At 45.6% G+C, this 20523-nt stretch overlaps 1 protein-coding gene across 2 annotated transcripts in view; it reads left to right on the plus strand.

Moving 5' to 3' along the window:
• Positions 1–1718: 1718 nt before the first annotated feature.
• Positions 1719–20523, plus strand: part of GABRB3 (gamma-aminobutyric acid type A receptor subunit beta3) — a 222140-nt gene continuing 203335 nt past the window's right edge. Inside the window, exons 1-3 of one of the 2 annotated variants that reach the window (XM_031440437.2) lie at positions 1719–1825; positions 2663–2754; positions 2970–3037. In XM_031440437.2, the coding sequence (XP_031296297.1) occupies positions 1746–1825; positions 2663–2754; positions 2970–3037 (240 nt within the window). In that variant the 5' untranslated portion in view covers positions 1719–1745. Of the gene's footprint in view, positions 1826–2358; positions 2534–2662; positions 2755–2969; positions 3038–20523 lie in introns of those variants that run through there. The other variant, XM_031440436.2, reaches the window with a different exon arrangement.

Raw genomic sequence — 20523 nt, forward strand, 5'->3', positions numbered from 1 at the left:
GAGTGAAGGGAAAGGGGATCCAGGTGTGGAAGGAGAGGAAAAAAGAGAGGAATTATTACAGCAGCTCAGGACATTTCTTAGGGGGAACTGGAGGAGGAATCATTTATTTCCTGGCTCCCTTCTTCCATTCATCAAAGGCTCACCCCTTGGATAGCTAACTCGACTGCAATTTCAGATTGCTCATTTGCGAATACTCAGGTCCTGTTGCATTTGGACCTCATTGCCAACCGAGAAGCCTGAAGGTGAGAGCTGAGAGACAAGCTATGTGGACAGGAGGTGAGGGGTGTGGATTTGTTCCCGTGCAAAGCTGATCAGAGCTCTTGCAGAACTGCATGCTGAAGCAGCAACTGGAATTAAAAAATAAGGCAAGAGACTCAGGGTGGTTGAAGCCAAGATCTGAGGTGGCACGTGGTTGGATACTAACATTTGTAATGTGGTTTTCAAGTTTTAGAATACACAAGATAATAACAAGGGGGATCATTCTTGCTATGTTGTTGGCTTTACTCAAACACCTTATTCTCCTTGTGTATTTTCTATAGCTGTGATCCTCAACAGGGCATTTCTCTAAAAGAGGCACATGCAAACAGGAGAAATAGACTGAAACATGAATGTGGAGGGGAAGGTATGATAATACAGATCTAGTTTTCCTGATAATTCCATTGTACATTAACAGGACACAGAATACAAAGTAGTTGCAAACAGACTTTTCCAGGAAATAATTAGGGAGCTATATTTATCTCTTAATCTATCTTAATATCAACCTTTCAGGTTTCTGTGGTCATATTTTCTGTTCCAAAAATAAAATTGCTGACTTTTTAAAAAAGGCAATGGTATTTAAAATTAATGCCAGAAATATGCCAACTTGAGAACCAGGGTCTAGATTTAGATATTTACCTATATAAAGCCTTGATAATAGAAAAGAAAACCTTGAGCTTCGTACAAAAAATTAGTCAATACAGAGAAGCAGTTATCTATTATTAACCATTCATTAGGCCCTGGAATGGCCCAACGAAGTCTATTAAGCAGAAAGTGAACTTGATTTATAAGTTTTCTTGGCTGACCACAGGTAAGAATGTGTAACCACTTTCCTCAATACTAGAAGTCTGTAGCACAGAAAAACTTTGAGGATCATTCACTAACGAAAAACAGACAACCTAAGGCCATGGGTGAGCAAGTACCCTCAGGTACACAGTGGTGACACACAGCGCAGGGTGGACTGTGGTGGCATCAGTCTGTTTCTTGACCAAGGTGCCAGAGGTCTTCTAAAATGAGGACCAAAGGATGGGGGCCGGTCACAGTGTTAACGAGATTTCTTGTGTTATAGTAAGAACCACGGACAGCTCCAGATTGCATCAGAAAAGACACGTTACTCTCCCATCCCCGGGATGGTAGCCCAGGGTCTCCAACTCTGATTTGGACTCCAGTTTACTGATGATAAAGTGTGCATATTCAGGCCTCTCTAACATTCATCATAAATGGATTTATGTGAGTAGGGAGGGCCCAGTGCTCACGTGAAATGTTCAGGGGGTGAGGGTGAGAGACATAGTTTAAGGAATCAATTTTAAAAATGGTTTTAAATTGCATCAATAATTAATGGGGCCGCCATGCAAGGGGCTGGATGATGGGTCAGGCGGGAAAGCCCGTGGGTGGGGGCAGGGGCGGGGATCCCCCCCATCGCTGTTGGAATGCTCGGCGACTGTAGGGGAGAGCGGATCCCACCCGGGTTAGGTCGGAGGAGCAGCGCCATGTGCTCCGGGCTCCGGGCTCTCCTGCTGCTCATCTGGCTCTCCTGGACCCTGGGGACGCGAGGCTCAGAGTCCCGCAGGTGAGGTAGGGGCTTCCCTCGGGCCCGGCAGCCTCCCTCCCGGCTGCTGCGCGCAGTCCCCCGGGAAGAGGCGCTCAGCAGCATCTCCGGGCTCGGCCTCCGCCGCAGCTGGGCGGGGGTCGTAGTGAAGGAGTCGGCCGGAGAGGGGGCGGGGGGAAGCGGCTAGCGTTTCCTCCGCGGTCGCTGCCCGCGTCGCCGTCGGCGACGATCGCCTTCGTCCCGGAGCGCCAGGAGCCCAGAGCTGGCTGCGCGGCCGACCCCCGGCCCTGCCGCGCGTCGCGCAGCCGCGGCTCCTGCCTGCCGTCCCCCGCCGGGCTCCGGGTCCCGCTCCGCCGCCGCCGAGGTCGGGAGGGGGCGCGGAGGGCGGGGGCCACGCGCCGCGGCGAGCGCGGGGGCGGGAGGACCGGGGTGCGCGGCGCGGCGGGCTCGGCCTCCGGCTCGCCCTGCCTCCTCCCCCTCCCCGCGCGCCCGCGCACGCCGCTCCTCCTCCTCCCCTCCCCCTGCGCCCTCCTCCGCTCGGGGCCAGCGCGACGGCGGCGGCGGCGGCGGCAGCAGCAGGAGCAGCCCCGGCTGCGGGTCGCGACGGCGGCGGGGCGCCCCCTCCCCCGTGCCGGGGCGCGGCGGAGGGATGTGGGGCTTTGCGGGAGGAAGGCTTTTCGGCATCTTCTCGGCCCCGGTGCTGGTGGCGGTGGTGTGCTGCGCCCAGAGGTAGGGTCGCGGGTGGCTTGACGGGAAGCGGGCCGGGCGGCGGGCAGCGCGCGCGGCTGTGCACGCCGGGCGCTGGCGGGTGAGCTGCCGCTTGACCCGGCTCTCTTTTGCCCCCCGCCTCCCCCGCAGCGTGAACGATCCCGGGAACATGTCCTTTGTGAAGGAGACGGTGGACAAGCTGTTGAAAGGCTACGACATTCGCCTAAGACCCGACTTTGGGGGTAAGTAGGGTGTGCGCGGCCGCTGCGGGAAGCGCGACCCGCCGCGCCGGCGGCCTGGGTGGAGGAGGGAGGCGGGGGCCGCTTCCGCTGAGCTGCGGCGCGGTGGGGAGGGGGGCCCTTCGCCTGCGCCCCCTCCTCGGGTAGCCCCCGTCCTCAGAGCCGCCCGCAGCCCGTGCCCGAGCCCGGCTGACCCTCGTGTCGTGCGCTTCCCGCAGGTCCCCCGGTCTGCGTGGGGATGAACATCGACATCGCCAGCATAGACATGGTTTCCGAAGTCAACATGGTGAGTGCCTGCCCTCCCCCGGGCTGCCCCCAAGCCCCTGCCCGGCCGTCTGGGCCCACCGGCGTCCACAGAACCGGGCCAGAGGCCTCCTCTGCCGGGCCGAGCTTGCCGGGCCCGCAGCGGGAGCGGCGCTCTTGGGCGCCGGCCTCCTGCTCGCGCGGCTCCCTCCGCCCGCCTCGGGTGCGCGGGGGGCGTCGTTGGCGTCGGAGCGGCGCGGAGGGCGCACCCTTCCTGCCATAGGAAGGGGTCCTGGGCTCCTGGGAGGCAGGGCTTTCGCCGCCGCCCTGGCGCTCGCAGCTCCGCCCGCGGTCTGCCCCCTGATCCCGGATGCCTGGGTGCCGTCTCGCCTGCTTAGCAACAGGCGCTGGGGAGCGGGGGAGGCGAGGAGAGTTGTGGGGGTGGCTCATGTTCTAGGAAAGAGGTGCTTTAGGGTTCCTGTGTCGTCTTTTGGAAAGAGATGCTGGCCGCTGGAGAGAACGATGGACGGTGGTCTGCGTGTTCCGGGGGGTCTCGGGTCAGTTTCCTTGGTGTCAGCGGCTTTTCCGAGGGCAAGCGCGTGGCAGTGGAGGCCGGACCCCACTCCGCCAGCCCCTGTCGGGGATGCTCACGGCCGGGGGCTCTGGGCGCTGGAGGGCCTGTGCGGCCAGCGGGCTCGCCCTGCCTAGAGAGTCGAAGGCTGGGGAACCGAGTGTCACTTGGGGCTCTGGTGATGCTCACGGGATTCAGTACTCTGACCTGTGGAAAGCGGAGGTCCGCGTCCCGAGGTGCGAAGTGGGTGTCGCGGGCTTTTTCGCTCAGGATCCTGTAGGACAGCAGGGACCCCTTTCATTTGTTAATTGAGCTGAAATACCGTGGGATTTGGAAACAGGTTTAATTTTCCGTTGAGTGACACTTTCTAAATTGTTAAGAATGAGCATTTGGAAACAGTATTTTTGGGAAGGAATCATTTTGCAACTTTTCCTTCCGAGATAACAGCACCGAGGATATAATGAGGCATGAGATAGAGCCGACAGATGTCTCAAGTCTGGTGAACGTCAGAGTCACAGGAGCAAACTTGTCTTACATGTGTGTTGCCAGGCTCTGATTCCCTTCCAGCGGTGTGGAGTGGAATCTTGGGGTCTCTGCATCGAAAACTAGCACTTCAGAGGATTTTGAAATAGGTATTTTGTAGACAGCATTTTGAGAAACATTGCAGTAACTTAGAAATGTGGATGTTTGCAAATGAACTAAGACTGCAATTTTCAATACAGTGTTTCACAAGACGTACTTAAAAGTATATACTACTGTGGATTTTGTAGGAAGAAGTCTGACTACGTGAAACTATTTTTTATCAATTTTTCACTCTTAACCCAAAGATTTTAAAATTATAATGTGTGATTTTAAAAAATACCTTTCTTTCATTGTGTATCACTCAGGACATTTATATACAAGGCTTCAAAATAATAAAATCGTTAGCAAGAAACACAGAAGGAATATGTCTATGTAAAAACATCATGTGTACTTACTTCTTTGTAGTTTTATAAAAATACTGTCAAAAGTATGTTTTTTATAATCATAAGGAAACAAAGTAAATATATTCAAGATCTACTCTGTAATCTGTGATTTTCTTAATTGGGAACTTCACATACTATAGAGAAGACAGTTTTTGTATGGAAGTTAATTGGATATTTAGTGGATTTTTATGTCAAAAATTATTGGATGTGAAACGAAGGAGAAAATATACTGATGTGGCGCTTTAAGAACTCTCTACAACAGTAAAACAACCAGGGGAATGAGGGGAATGTCTTGTTGCAGACCATGGCACATTTTCTTTGAATTAATTTTTAAACGTGTTGAGTTGTGTAGGCATCACGCTGATACTTAGCACCTTTAAAAACTTCATCAATAGTTGCCCAATTCATGCACTGTGAACTGAGGGGCCCCGATTTTCTCTGGACCCAATAACAGACAAATTGAAGATACAATAAAGATTATTGAATAATCTTTAAAGTGCACATCCCAAAGCCAATAATTATGCTAATGTAGACATAGTATACTTGTATGCATTGTTTTTTTGCATTCTTAAGACGGTAATTTTTGTGGTTCCCTAAACATAGGTTTATTATAAACGAAAGTTAGGGGTTGATGGGATTGGAGGTTGGATACTGTTGGACAGATGGGCTGACTGGCATTTGAAAAATTTTCCACAAGTGGATTGGGAAACTCAGTCGCTAGAAAAATCTGATTTCCTGTAACTCATGATCAGGATCATAGCTCATGATCATACCTGTGATATCTGATCTATTTTATGTTAAAGGAACTGTGACTATAGCAATGGTTTAGTATTAGAGGTAACATTTTATAGGGAAAGGACGGAGAGTATGTGAGCATAAGGTTAAACCCGTTACTTAGTCATGTTGCTTAAAAACAATAAATTATACTTATGAGCCCCCTTAATCACTTGTCACTAGTTGCACAAAACTAAGTGTTGTTAGGTTATGAGACTAAATAAGAATGATCTTGCTTTAAGGATGTTGTAGCTAGTAGCGGAGATATCTCAAGTAGTTGTAACAAAAGTAGGTAAGTTGACAAGTTTATACTGTAGAGCACAGGGAACTGTATTCCATATCTTGTAGTAACTTACGGTTAAAAAGAATATGAAAATGAATACATGTATGTTCCTATATGACTGAAGTGTTGTGCTGTACACCAGAAACTGACACAGCATTGTAAACTGACTATACTTCAGTAAAAATACGTTAAAAAAAACTAAATCAAAGTTAAAAAAAAAAAAAAAAGACAAAAGTGGGTAAGTCCCAATAGAGGAACAAAAGAAAGGAGCAAGGCCAAAGAGAGAACGGGAAGGAGGAGGAGAGGGAGGCGATGAGGGCAGAGAGAGAGGGGTACTATATTGAGATTACTTCTGACAGGGAACGCATGTCCTCATGAAGGACATTAAGAAATGATCTTTAAGTTGGTTGGGTGAGTAGGGGAAATTAGAATTGTAACTGACACAGATGGAGGAGGATGGTCAGGGTTAGGGAAGAAATTGGCAAAGCTCTGGATGGGTAATAAACAGGGTAAGAGATTGTGAAAGAGAGACTCATGGGACGAGAGTGGAGAAGCAGGTCGAGCCGCTGTTCGCCTGCCCTTCTCCGCCTGGCCAAGGGCTTCAGACGCTCACTTTCACACATTAAGGAGCCCATAAATATTTTTAAGCAGGTGACTGACATGATTGAAGATGTGGTTTAGGACAAATGTTTTTGCTAAGATGTCAATTTAGACAGAGGAGTGAGGAGGATGAGGTAGAAGATCCAAGTTTACAAGAGAATTAAAGAGAAATACTCACGCAATGCTGTTCTTTGACATTTTCTTCTTAAATTTTCATAGATATATTTTTGAAAACAGATTTAGTAAAGTAAGTAAAAATCTGCTAATATTTGAAATAAAAGTATGTAAAGTGTGTATCTCAAGGTGGGACAGATATGTGCTTGTTGGTGAGCATTTTGGGGTGAATGGAAAGAATACTGTTACTTTTCTCTTGAAACAATAATAAAGCAATATCTTTACTAGTGGTGCATATAGTGCACCAAAGATGCCTCCAAAGAAAGCTTCTGACCTCAAAGAACTAAATGAATGGATACATTGTGTGCATCCATGTATATGTCATCACGCATTTAGTGCTTTGTATTGACAATCTAAGAACGGATTTTAGTATTTTAATATTTAACAGTATTTTGCTATGTTTCACTGATAATGGTGATAGTCTACATTTCCATTTTTCCTAATCTTCTGATTTTTCTTTTCATGCACTTATTTTTTTTTTAAATTAGCTGACTTGACAGCAATCAAATAAAAACCATTTTCTTTTACATAACTTCCCTTGTTCTCATAGGTCTTGTTTTAAAATTTCAGACAGTCTTTTAAAACTATGCATGGTTAAGTAATTATTGAGATTTAGTCTCCATATTTCTTCAAGTGAGATTGTAAAAGAACATGAAAGAACACGGTGTCTAACTGAAAACTTTTAGACGCATGTGTGATGATTCCGGTGCTTAGCACTGGTCCAAGTGTGTAATAAACACGTGTTGAATAGACAGATGGTGCGATGACTGAGTGGACAAAAATTATTGAAAATATAGGAAGCATAAGGAAATACTAAAAGTATAAAGCAATGAGAAAGTTTTAATTAAAAAATAATATTTTTACTGAGAGATAATGAAGTAGTCTTGTAACTCTTTAAAGACAAATTAATTAAAAAATAAAAACAATATTTTAAAGTACTCATGAGTTCTTTCTCATTTGAATTCTTCTAATAAGCCATTGTTTGATTCTTTAATTCAGAGGGAAGGTACACATAATTTTTATTTAATTAACTATAAAGTATTGAGGATATAAGACTAGACTCAAACTCTAGTGATACAAATACTGATTTTCTATGATTTAACTTGTACATTGTTATTACTTTATACTTAATTAATTTATTAAAATTAGCTCCTAATGAAAATGTAACTGCAGGATTATTTTTGCCTGATTTCATGCATAAATTCTTGTCTTTTTTTTTGGTTGTGAGTTCACTTTAGATAACATAAAATGTGTGTCTTTAGTTACTATGAGAGGTCCCTTATGCTTGTTGTATTGTATTCCTTTGTCATTTGTTGCATTTCTTCTTATAAAATCCACTGTTTTTTTTTTTACGGTCTCCAAGTAAGATAAGTGTGGTACATCAGAACATAGTTTGAGCACATCTCAACAAGCAGCTTTGGCGTTGCATCCCTGTAAATCGGATGCAGTCTTACCCATGCACACACATCTAAACATTTGCACTCATTTTGTCTTTCCCCTTTTCAGAACAGTAGGAAAGAGGAGAGGGCTGTCTTGGCTAGAACGAGTTGGAATTAGCTGGAGAATTCAGCTTGGAGGCATTTTTGATCAAACTTATGGTCATCGGCTCCCCTCTGGGTTGCTCAGCCGTTAGTGAATGCTGAAGCAGTCCCCGGTCCAGCACCTGGCCAGGTGCTTGGGCAAAGGAGCTGAATCCCAGGAGTCCAGGGCGTGTGCAGAGAAGAGCCTGATGGGATGGGGAGTTTGGGGTGCCGTTTCCAGGTTGACAGCAACATCTAGCCTTAGGCACGTCACTTAACACTTGGTAATTCAGTCCCAGGCTTCCCAGATGCCCTCGGCATCTCCGCAGAATTGCCAGAGCGTAGCACCCGGGGCTTATTAGCTTGACAGAAAACTGAGGTAAAGACACCCACATAGCCCCGGCCACACAAGCCCGTGTTAGAAAGCCGTCCTTAGCTGGTTTCTCCTCCAGGGGCTCTGGCAGCTCCGAGAGTCTGCATGCGAGTTGTTACGAGCATTTGAAAGGTTGGAAATGTGCTAATGCTCTTATTACCAAGTAAGCTGCGGGATGACTCAGCAGAGGGGAAAAAGTGCTTCTCTGACCCAGTTGGGTTTGGAAAACTGCTTACACGGAAGGCACTCCAGGGGTAAGGTCCAGCGAGCGCGCTGGCATTGGGTCCCAGGTTGCCGCGTTTGGGAGGTGAGGCTGGTTACTGAGGACACCGCTTTCCCCTGGCAGTGTGTTTTGTGCCTAAGTTATGATCAGGCCTCCGTGCTGGGGCGCTGGTAAGCAAGCGTGTAATGCTTCAGTCGGACGAGAACAGTCCCTTACGTAACACGCTCCTTATGAAGGGTGGTTTGTCTTTAATATTTGAAGGAATGGTATGGAGAACGCAGAGGGAATGCTTTTTGTCTTTCCCCTCAGGGAAGTTATAAAGCTTCTGTTGCTACATCTCTTAAAAGATCTTTCTTATACATGTTGTCCTTTTGAGACTAACCTCTTCCTTGAGCCTGGGCCAGGCTCAGCAATCATGTGTTGTATTGCACATAGAAGTATTTGGTTTGAATTGATGGCACAAAGCTGTTTCTTTACATAGTAAAAACGTTATGATTTTTACCAGTAAAGCAGTATGAATTCAATATTTGACTTTGTACAGTCTGATGTCTGTAATAGTGTTTCTTTTCTTCCCTTGGTAACAGAACCTTCCTTTCTCCCATGGGTTCTGTGCTGGATCGTACATACCGTCATTGTGTTTTGAAGCCCACTAAACATTTGGTCTGAATAAATAAAGCTGGTTAACCATTCAGAATGTCTGAAATGTTTTGGGAACACATGTTGATGTGTAACTTAGGGAGATGACAGCTAACCAGAGTCTTCTGTCATTTTGCAAACCTGACAGTCAACTTGCTGAAGTAGATACTGGAGGTAGGTGATCGTCTCATCCCTATTTTTTGGGTGAGAAAAGAGTTTCAGGGACTTGGTCCTACTCCTTCCTTTTGTCTGCTCCGTATGCTGCGGGGCAGTGCAAACCACGCTCTGTGAGGGCCCCTGCGACTTTCACTGCTGCCCCACTTGAATATTCCTATTTTACTTTTTGAGGAACTTTTAGTCTCTCCTTGTAATGTTGCCAAAAGAGCGGCCCCCATCCCTGACGAGCCGAATAACCCAGAGACAAAGTCTTGGAGCTTAGAAGAAAAGCAGCCTTACTGCTTTGCCGGGCAAAGGGGCCTCGCAGCAGGCTGGGGCCTTCAGAACTGTGAGCCCCTCTTGGGGACGGGGACGGGTAACTGCACAGCCATCGCTCAAATAGCAAAGCATGGGTAACGATCAACAGAATTACTTTCTTCTCATAAGACTCAGAGTGGGGCATGGTGTCTCCAGGCGACCAGGTCTGTAGAGGCGAGTGGTTGTCACTCTTTCCATCTCTTTATCTTGTAAGCACCCAAGGCTTGGTCTTTAATTCAGGCTATTTTGTAAGGTGACAGTCCTGTGACCTTCTCCTTGGAGAACGACTCAGAGACCTGGCATGATTATTACTTTCGGTTATTGGAATAAAGTAGAAACAGATCAATAGCTTTAGTGTTAACAGTGGGCCTGGAGCTGTGAGTAGCAACCTGTCGGTCAGGTTTGTTGACCGTCCTAAGGGCGAGCATAAGGATAAGCCATCTGTTAGCCTAAGAGCAGCCATTTTATTAATTCTCCTTCAGCAACACTATCAAAGTACTAAATATGAGCCTGGTGTGCTTGTTTGCTTAGAATCTTTCTTCTGCATTTTTCTCCCCCTTAGACTGTAAGCTCCGTGAGCCAGGTCTGTGTCCAGGAGCAGCCCTTCGTGGTGCCTGATGGGGTCATTCTTCGTATATTTTCTTTCAACCAGTGTCTAATTATTCACTGGTTCAGTGATTTTGGCTGAAAGAAAATGTATGAACAAAGAATGAATGAATGAATGAATGAATGAATGAATGAATATATAAGTGCATGAATAAATAGGTAGCTTGCCAGTGAAATATTTTTATAGCCCAGAATTTCGGCTCATGACCAAGAAGAACCTTTTACAGGCTAAACATGTTGTATATGTTTTTTACTTTAGGGGACTTAATTTGATTTTCCTTTAGGAAATTTGGGTAATTGTACACAGTGTCATACCATCAGCTGTCAAGTATTCCGTAGCTGAGAGCTTCGACGCGAATTTCGAAGCAGAAAGGAGGGAGGTATTGCCTTGGTCCTGTGACGTGCGGCCTGTGTAAGGGTTAGTGTGGGTAATTTTGTTTCTTGAGACTTTCAAATTATTTTTTATTAGGTAATCATATTTCATAACAGCTGTCTAGGCATACAAATACGTATATACAACTTTCTAACGTGTAAATAAAAGGTAGCAGTTTAGTATATCTGCTTGAATTCATATTATTCAAAACATTGCCAAAAATGTTTATTAAAAAAATCAGTAAAATTGTTTAACATGTTCTAAAAATTTTGCGGTGTGTGTATATAAACATTTTCAAGCTTGCTTTACCAAAAAAGAGTGCAATTTATATCCAGGTGTTCATAGTGACTTTCAAAAGGAGTTTAAAAGGGGGAGGAAAGAAGGTGGCCTTGCCTGGTATTAACTAAGCATCGAGTGAGGCGCGCCTGCCGGTGCCTCGGGGCGCGCGGAGCTTACGTCTTACTGGGACTGTGTGTGGGTTGGGCTGTTCCATGCGACGGGGACGTTTCGTTGGTCCTTATCCCGGATCCTTGGGGCTCTGCTGTCCCCTTCTAGCGGCCGCTCAGCGGTGCGGCTTGTTTGCCAGCTTTCCAGCCCCGGTCACGTCCGGGCCGCTTCTGCCAGCCGTGAAGAAGACTCTCGCGCTGCAGAATGTGGAAGACAAAGGCTACAGTCGGCCTCACCGCTTGGCAGTTTGCGCAGTCCCGTCAGTGCCAGGCAGAGCCAGCGCCCGGCCTGCGTGGCGGGGGATGTGAGGGCCCCGCACTCCCCGGGGGCCGGGGGCCTGCCTCAGGGAATAAGCGGTTCCCTCGTGGGGGCGTCTGTGGGGCCCGGAACATTAACCACGCTTTACACACGAGGATTCCTGTGAACTCGTCACAGAAAAAACATCTGAATTAGGGGAAGCGGTGTCATTTGCGTGGTCTAGACCAGGGGGTCCAACGGAGAGACCAAGGAGCCTCGTGTGGGGCTGGGGTGGTCGCAGGGCTCACGCAGCAAGCGTGCTCCGAGCACGTTTCTCATCGTTGGTGTGGTCGCTGCTCTGCCTTTCCAAGGCGGTGTGCACGCTAGGAAACGCACGGGGCAACTCAGTGTATGAGGATCAGGATTGAATGCGCTGCATCCATTTTATGGAGTGTTTTTTTCCTCCCCTCTGTTTTAAGAGGGGAAGGTAGTTATGTTTATTTATTTATTTATATTTGGAGGCGGGACTGGGGATTGAACCCATGACTCGGGCGTGCTGAGCGCACGCCCTACCCCTGAGCTATGCCCTCCCCCTGCGCTGTGTTCCTTTGATGCCCTTCAACATTCTGCGGATAATTCGTTGGTGTGAGGGTGTATTTGACTGTGCCATTGAATGAGTGTTCATTTCTCAGTTTTTCCTTTGTTTCGGCCCTGGGCACCAGAATTCCCTGTGAGAGTGGGATTTCCTGTGGTATGGGCTTTGTTGAAGGGAGTGCTGTTCTGGAGCAGGTCCGTACATCTGTGGCCCATAATCAAAGTGTTTCCACTCCAGCTATATCAGAGATTATGTTAAAGATGTAAAAATCGGTTTCTTTGCTGCAGGAATTATCAAACCCTTTAATATGCTAATGAGTTCTGTAAATCTTCGTGAGAGGGGTGAAGACGTTAACATTTAAAATTTATGTCTGGGGGTTTTTCTCTTTGGGAGGAGAAGGTGGACCTTGTTAACAGAAGTTTATTCACTGTTCATAAGGTCCATCATCCTTACTACTAACGAAGTTTCCTGTGGAACATTGTTTAGGAGATGGGGGCCTAACCCACTGAATTAGAATGATCTTTAATATGGAGTTCAAGTCCCCAGGAATGATGATAGCTGAGAAAATTATTGCATTAATAAAGCCTCTTTTGGGGACCATGTCCACAGCACAGAAGACACAATTTTGACTAAAAAAAAAATCTACCAGTGCAAATGGGAATGGGTAATATTTTCTGAAAATGCAGATTAAGCCTCAATTATAGTTAGGTAAAAAACACAGAGATTTTCTCCTACAATAATACTCTGTCACGTTGAAGAAAGGCCTGTGAGTTTCAAGCCTCCTTGTGTTCTTGTTAAGTAGGACAAGACTAAATGATACAGAGACAGAGATGGTTGTGTTGAGCAAGGGAAAACGCAAGAAAGGCTATTGGGCCAACAGCAGTGGGTTAATTCTGAGAACAAAATACGGCTCCTTGAGGTGACTGGGCTTGACCAGCAGCTTCCAGATGGTGGCCTTGGAAGGCTGGAGTTCCTTCTTGGGGCTGTGGCAGTGAGAACGATGCTGCGTCCCACTAGGGAGGGTTGACGCCTGTCTTTGAATGTATTACATTGTGTAACCAGATATTTATTATAATCTGCAGTATGTGTTATGTATACTATATATTATGTAATTTAGTTGTCCCTACTTATCTGTGAAACAAGATTCTCTTTAAAAATAAGATTTTCTCAATTAAAAAAAGAGCAATTAAAAAAAAGATTTTCTTTGGTTGAAAGGTTTTCTCATCCCTGGGAGTAAGTCATCTCTAAAATTCCCCATATGAATGACCCTCTACAGTCCTACGAAGAGGTTATACGTGTCCATGGGTGGTCAGTGACAGCAGCCCGCAGGGCAGATACATTTTCTGGACTGTTCCAGAGCTGCAGGAATATTACACAGGGCAGCGCTGCTCAGCCCTGCAGAGGCCCCACGGGGGCGCTGGGCTTGGCTGGTGGTCATGGGTGAGTAAACCAGAGTCCATCCAGAAATGTAAAGAGACTCAGAAATGTTAATTGATTGTAAGGGTAGTAGGTTTCTTTTTTTGTTTGTTTGCTTGTTTGTTGTTTCTGGCATTTGGAAGCACAGAAAGCTGGTTTTTAAAAAGGAGAGTTTTCACTTTGGCACTACTGTGTGTCTGTAGACCCTTTTCTCCTGTGCTGTGCTTTGTTTATCATGAAGCTGTCTTGTCTCAAAGTCTATCTAAAGATAGATGGGAGAGCTACTCTCTGAACTTGAGATGTTACTTTATTATAGTGAACTGTTAGGAATTTTTAATTATCTAGGTGATCTCCTCAGTACTCCAGGCTGCTTTACCTTTAGAGACCAGAGCGTCAGAAACTTGCAGAGCAGTGAAAAGAGCTGGTTGTCAGAACACTCAGATCCCAGAAGGGTTTGCATTAACTTTGGCAAGTCATTCAGACTCAGTGGTCCTCAGTCTGATCATCTTTTTAACAAGTATGTTAAGAATGGATTCTCTAAGCTGCCTTCTGGCTGAGTTCTCTGGTTTCTTAGGGTCTGTGAGCAGTTAGAAACATAAGGGACGTTCTGTTTGCCTTCCACTGACCACTGCTTCCTGTTGTTTGATGCTGCTTGGGGTTTAATTGGTGATCCAAGTGATGGTCAGCTGGCAGCTTGCAGCTTCATATTCAAAGCGTGGCCAGTGGGAAACTCAGGGCGCATCTTCCCAAGCTACCCGTGCTGTGCGCTTTGAGCTGGGGTGCGTTGTACAGGAACAGGGAGGCTGAAAGCCTGTACCCATGCTCATTAATTTTTGGATTTCACACACGGCGATGTTCACTTTTTTGGGGGTCTTAATTTAGCCTTACTAATTGATGAGTGAAAACTGTAATGGGCTGTTAAAATGCTCCTGTCATATCCAAAGCGTGACCTTTCCATTATCACCTAAGACACATAACTCAATCTAGCAATGTCAGTTAATGCTGCTGGATACCAAATTGTCCATATTCAGATTAAAAAAAAATGCTATGTGGATTTAATGCATGCAACAGTTTTGAAGCTTCTGGGGGTATTTCGGTGAGATAATTTTAATACTGTTTGAGTTCATAATCCAGTTGGCAAGGAGGAGGATGTGGGCTGAGTCACAGTCATGTGCACTGTGCTCTCAGTCCGATGGGGATGATAAGCCGACATTTAGTGAAGACAATTTTAAGCGTAGACCTCCAAGGTGGTTGCATATTGTGGCATCTCTACAAAAAATGAAGTTTTACCACCGTCTACCTCTTTCTTGATCCTTCATCTCACTCAGAACGAAATGATTCTACATAAAATGCGAGCAAGTAAACCTGGGTGGATATAGGAATAAACCTTGGGGTCACCTGAGCTAGAAATTGCAAAATGAGATACGTAAACTTGTTTAATTTTGTTCTGAACGAGGCAAAACGTGGACATGCAAGTCATTATGTAATTAGGAAACGACCTGTTTAGGATGATACAAATCCAAGAGGAAAGAGTGACTCAAACTTGGATGTAATCCATGACCAAAAAGTTACTAATGATTTCAAAGTGTTTGCTTCCTCTTTGTTTGCTGGAGGTGAAAAAGGGCTAATTATGGATTGTTGCATCTGGTTAGGAGAAATTGTAGCGCAGTCTAAAGACGGTAAATAAGTTATGCCTAGTGTAGCACTTTGAAACCGTGTGTCTGCAGTGGTAGCCTCACACGTAGATGCTTTTGAGATTAAAAAAAAAATGCTATGTGAATTTTCCCCCCTTTTTCTCTCCCAGAGCAATGGGGTATGGCAGGTGGTCTGAACCAGCAAAGTTCAGACATAAAAGTGGGAGACACTTTGTGCCAAGTGTCACTGATTTAGCACCTTGGGGAGCACCAGCTCCGAGGATCAGTGGGAGGGGGCGGGTCCTGGGCATCAGCTGGTTTACTGAGATGAAGGAGAAAAGGTCAAATGGGAGCGGGGGTCGATGTCCGTCACTGTCTCTCTGCTGCCCACCTGAATGAAATTTTCTCCCCTTAGGAGGTGAGAAGTGGGGGTTTTACCTACCAGTTTCCCTCTTCATTTATCCTTCAGGAATTTTGATGTTACAATTTAGATGCCCCCAAGCGCCAATTTGGTTCAGTGACTTTCCCCCTTTTATTATAGCTTTCCATTTTTAAAACTATTAAGGAAAAACCTTGTCTTCCCCAACATACTTCAGAGGAAAGTGGAATGAAATTTAAGGCTGACAGGAAAGCAGGCATCTATTAATTGACATCCAATTTCCTGATATGTCAACCTTTGCTGAAGACTGTACTGGATTATGCAATAACGTGCAAACAGAAAATTGGAATTTGCTCATGCTACAGTATTAATAGAAACTGTCATTTAATGAGAGGAAGCTCGCACATCACACATCAGCCTCAATATTACTGAACTATTTTCTGTGTGGTGTTTCTGCGTAAGTGTGAGTGTTTCTAGAACACACTTTGTTGAAGATTTTTTTGTTACTACCTACATTATGATAAAAATTACAATCATCACAGAACCCTGAAATATAAAAGAAAACATGGTAGAATTTCATCACACTGATAGTCGAACCTGCTGCAGTGGTAGAAAACGGGAGGGTAAGGGGCTGATTTTGTGAATATATGGGGCAAAGCACTGTTTCTAGTGCTTCGGAGCGAGGTGAACATCTAACTCACACTTACTCTAATGGGTTAGTCCAAAGTAAGCTGTGTACGTAGATTTTCAAAATTCCAGGCTTATCGAAGAAACTTGCATTTGTCAGTCAGCTCTGCAGCTAGTTGGAGAGAGGCCAAGCAATGAACTTTTCCTTTTTTATATTTCTCAAAATAACTGATATCACTTAATGATTCCTCTTGGCTTTCATAACTTGATCTTTTTGGTTGACCTGTTCATGTGCCGTCTCCTTCATTCTAAGCACTTGAGATTTAAGAGGTGACGTAACTGGTATGAAACTGCTCTCATAACCAAAAACAAAACAAAACAAAAAAAACGCTCAGCATCGTACAACCAAATGACAGCAATTGGGGCTTTATCACGTTTCTCCGGATCTGGCACACCTGGTCACACTTTGCCTCTGTCCCCCCAGCCTTGAAGCTCTGGCAAGCACTCCGTGCCACACGAAGGGGTCACAGAAACTCCCGAAGAGGGTGCCTGACTGAAGTCCAGGAGTGAGTGGGTCAAGGAGTATGTGGAGCGTGAATAGTCACCAGCCTGTTCTGATATGGGGGGCCCGTGGCAGCGAAGGTGGGGTCGAGGACAGGGTTGGTGCTGGGAGTGTTCCAAACAGGAGGAAGATGAAAAGCCCTAGATGGAGTGGAGGAGACTTCAGGGAGTTCTGGGTGGGATTAAAATAGCAAAAAAGGGTAAAATTGGTACAAGAAACTGGATTTTTGATTCCTTACATACTTGGGATACTGGGGCATTTGGCCACGTTTGACTGGAAAGTAGGTATATGACACTCTGTAGTGGGCAAAAGGAGATTAAATTGTTTACTTCTGCTCTTCTTCCATTTTCCTTTGAGAAACATGGAACCACTGAGGGCGGTTGAGTCCCTGAAGTGGCGCCCCCCACCCTCCTGGTGGCGGCCACCTCAGGTACAGACACCAAGGGGGTTTACCACCTGCCAGGAACTTGTGCTGAGGCCCCAGGTGTTTTCAGCGCTGCGGGTCTTCCCAGATGCCTGGATGCTCTTATCAGATGTGATGGGAGGCCGGCCAGCAGGGAGGAGAGCCCTTCAGTGAGAAGCAGTGCAGAAAGTCCCCCTCATGCGGCCGGGAGCTCGTAGAGGACCTCAGCACCCATGGAGCTTTCTGCGTAACACGTGGGACTCCGTGTTGACTCTCCGTGTTCTTTATCACTGGGTCAGGGCAGGCGTGTTCTCTGAAAAGAAGACCCTTGTAGCTATGGAAGACAGGATGAGTTTCTGTTGGGAACACGGGTACTCACTGCATCTTAACTGCTTCCATAAAATTTAAAAAAAACCATTATTTGCCCACTAAGAAAATTTAGAATATATAGAAAAATACATTTCGTTGTATTTTTTTTCCCATGCACATGTAACACGTATGGACTATTTTTGACACACTGTACATAAGTTACTATCATGCTTTTCTGTGTAGCTTTATGTTACAGGCACTTTCATGCTGTTCAACATATTCTACAGATCTTTTAAGCATTGTATGGTATTTCCTTGCATGGCTGAATAATATATTTTACTTAATATTTTCCTTTTGGCTATTTAGGCTACTTGCTCTGATTTGTTAGACTAAGTAGCATTTTGATGAATATCCTTGTAAATAGCATTTTGATGAATATCCTTTTGTGTAAATTATTATGTATTCTTTCCTTGAGAAACATTTCATTAAGTAGGATTACTGAATCGAATAGTATGAATATTTTTAAGGTGTTTGATGCACATAACCAAGTAGCTTTCATGAAAGGATCTCTTGATTTGGGCTCCCAATGATTTGTCTAAAAAATGTTTTATAGCTAATATTCTAGAATAAGTATTTTTTGGTGAATGGAAACAGAACTATAGCTTACAGACTATTAGAATTTAAAGCTAAAACTGAGTTCAACTCCAAAACCGTTCTTAACTTTACCATTACTCCAGTACAATCTCACCCAACAAGAAAAACATACAAAGAATTTGGCTTTCTACTAATATCGACTTCGTCTTAATTTCATATTTGGTATCCTGATATATGTGGAAGGCACAGCACAAGTTCACGTCACCGTTTTGGACAAATTAGAATTAATTCTAATTCCCCAAATAACTTTTACACTAGAATACTAGAATTTTCTCAGAAATCAGTCGTAGGAAGGTGGGAAAAAATTCATTGTTAGGGGCTTTGAAGTCACAGTTGACAGTTTTTATCTGGAGGCCCACAGTATCAGATTCTACCAAGACGTTTAAAATTCAATTTAGCCCTGTGTTGAATCTCAGTCCCCCAGGCGGAGCCCCGAGTGTGGGGTTGTATGAGTAACATTTCAGGGGATTATTTTCCATAGAGTTCACGAGGAAAAAAATCAGATATTAAAAATGACCTGCAGTTTGGTCTATTGATGCAGAGAAAAAAAAATTAAGTGATCATTAACATTTAATTGAAAGGGGAGTTTAAATGAATTTGGACTTTCCCACATCGATTATGAGGTGAATGGATAACCATTTTTCCTCACCAGCCTGGTTTTTAATCTTGCCATCATGTCCAGAAATAGCGTCTTGGTGAAAGCCATTCAGAAACAACCTTGTATTTCCTCAAAATTTTCCCCTATGCCTGAGCTTTATTTTATCTTATTTTATTTTTCCTTATTTTATGTTAATCCATTCTGTTTTACTCTATTTTGCAGTACTTTATTTTATTTTTTTACATCAAGGTCACACATTTGACCAAAGAAGCCATTTTGCCTTTGAGAAGACTCTTTCCACTGATCCACCGGCCTTTCTTTCCCTTCCTTCTGTTCTGGCAGAAATTTCAGGTTCCTTCCTCCATAAGCACTGGTTCTGCGCTCATCCTAGACACCAGAGAAACCTGTTTCCCGTCTCTGCGGCCTTGTAACCTCAGCCTGCCCTTCACAGCCACGTGGGTCAGAGTGCCACGAGCCTACCCACGTCTCCCAGTCAGTATCTTATTATTGACTCTTCTTGTCTTCACCACCCAGAGCATTCTCTCTCCCGATGGCCTCCATTCTCACGTCCCATCTTTCCTCGGAGTTGCTGAAACCACAGTTCGTCTCCCGCAGAGGATTAGGGCAGGATGCAGGGGCCCCTGCCCCCTTGTGTCTTTTTCAGAGGAAGATGTTTCTCCTCCTGTCACAGTTCGCTCTTGCCATCTGAGCTCTGCACTTAGGCCCACAGTCCCTTTCTCCTTTGCAACCTGCCTTCCTCCGTTAGGCTCTTTCCTGTAGCCTTCCTCTGGGGGAGAGACAGTATCTGCATGCGAAAGAGACACTCCACGCCCTTCCCTTGACTCGGCTCCCCTACCTGTTGAATTCTCTTTTCCAGATTTTCCTTGACCATGTATTTCTGGATTCTATTTCTGGGATGAGTATCCTCACTGGCAGGTGCTGGGGACTGTGTGTGTGTAAAATGTGCTCAGGGACCACTCTTGTATATCGTTTCATGCTTGGCTAGGCCTCCTGAATTGTGGTTTTCCACTGTGTTACTCAATCCTGAAAGATCATTTTCATCTCTTTCCTCATTCTCTTGTATTGTCTTGCCCAGTAATTTTGGTAATATATTGAAGATTCCTTCCCCCCACCCCATGACCCTAGTGTGGAGCCCTCAAATGCAGAGATCTGTGATCTGCCTTAAGTCTGCGAATCTCCTGTGTTCTGGTTCTGCTTGCACAACGTGATCACTCTGTTCTGCCTGTCCTTTCCAGGATGGGAGCCCTTACTGGTTCCAGAATGTCTGCTGAGTATAGTAAAAGAGTTAATGCCCATCATGACAGGAATGCTAAGCTTCAGGACCCGCTCCGGGACCTGGGGGCAAAGTGCCTGTGGGCTGTGTCAGTGGACACCTGCTCAGCCCTGAGGGAAGAGAGTGAGGAGGAGATCTGGAGCTTCTCAGCACAAGTCAGAGCCTTTGCCATGGGGTTAGTAACAGGGGCAAGATTTAGGGTTCTTATGAGAAAGTTCAAGAACAAAAGAAATGATGATCTGGAGTATGCACTCTGAGCTGGGAGGGAGGGCAGGACACTGGGGCCCTCGCAGAGTCTAAGAGCTGGGTTCGTGGCAAAGCTCTTACCTTGATGAGGCCGATTGGCCCTAAGTTTATCCACCTTCAGTTTATTCTGATGTTCAGCACAATGTTAGCGTATTTATTTTTCTTTGCTCTTCTGTTGGTCTCAAATTGTTTCACCTGTAGGTTTCCTCCCATTGCCATGTTGTAGCTTCCTTTGCCTCCATGTATTGCATACTGCCAGCCATAAATAGATGTGTTAACAATGAGTGTTGATAGCGATTCTGTTCTGATGGTGGAGATGGCCAGAGGCCGCAAAGGACCTCTTCTCTCCAAGGAAACCATCACTGTGAAGAAGGCTGTGGGCGAACGTGGAACCATTAAAAACCCTCATTAAAGGGAGCACACAGTGAGTGGTGAGGGCGTCCTTGTGGAACTGTGAGAGTCCGCAGGACACACGTCCGTGGACTTCTCTCGCCTCAAGTCATCACTCTTACCCTAGGTAACTGCATGGCTAACGAGGAGACTTGGAAGGAAGAGA

The sequence above is a fragment of the Camelus dromedarius genome, chromosome 29 (genome assembly GCF_036321535.1).
Source record: "Camelus dromedarius isolate mCamDro1 chromosome 29, mCamDro1.pat, whole genome shotgun sequence".
Taxonomy (NCBI): domain Eukaryota; kingdom Metazoa; phylum Chordata; class Mammalia; order Artiodactyla; family Camelidae; genus Camelus; species Camelus dromedarius.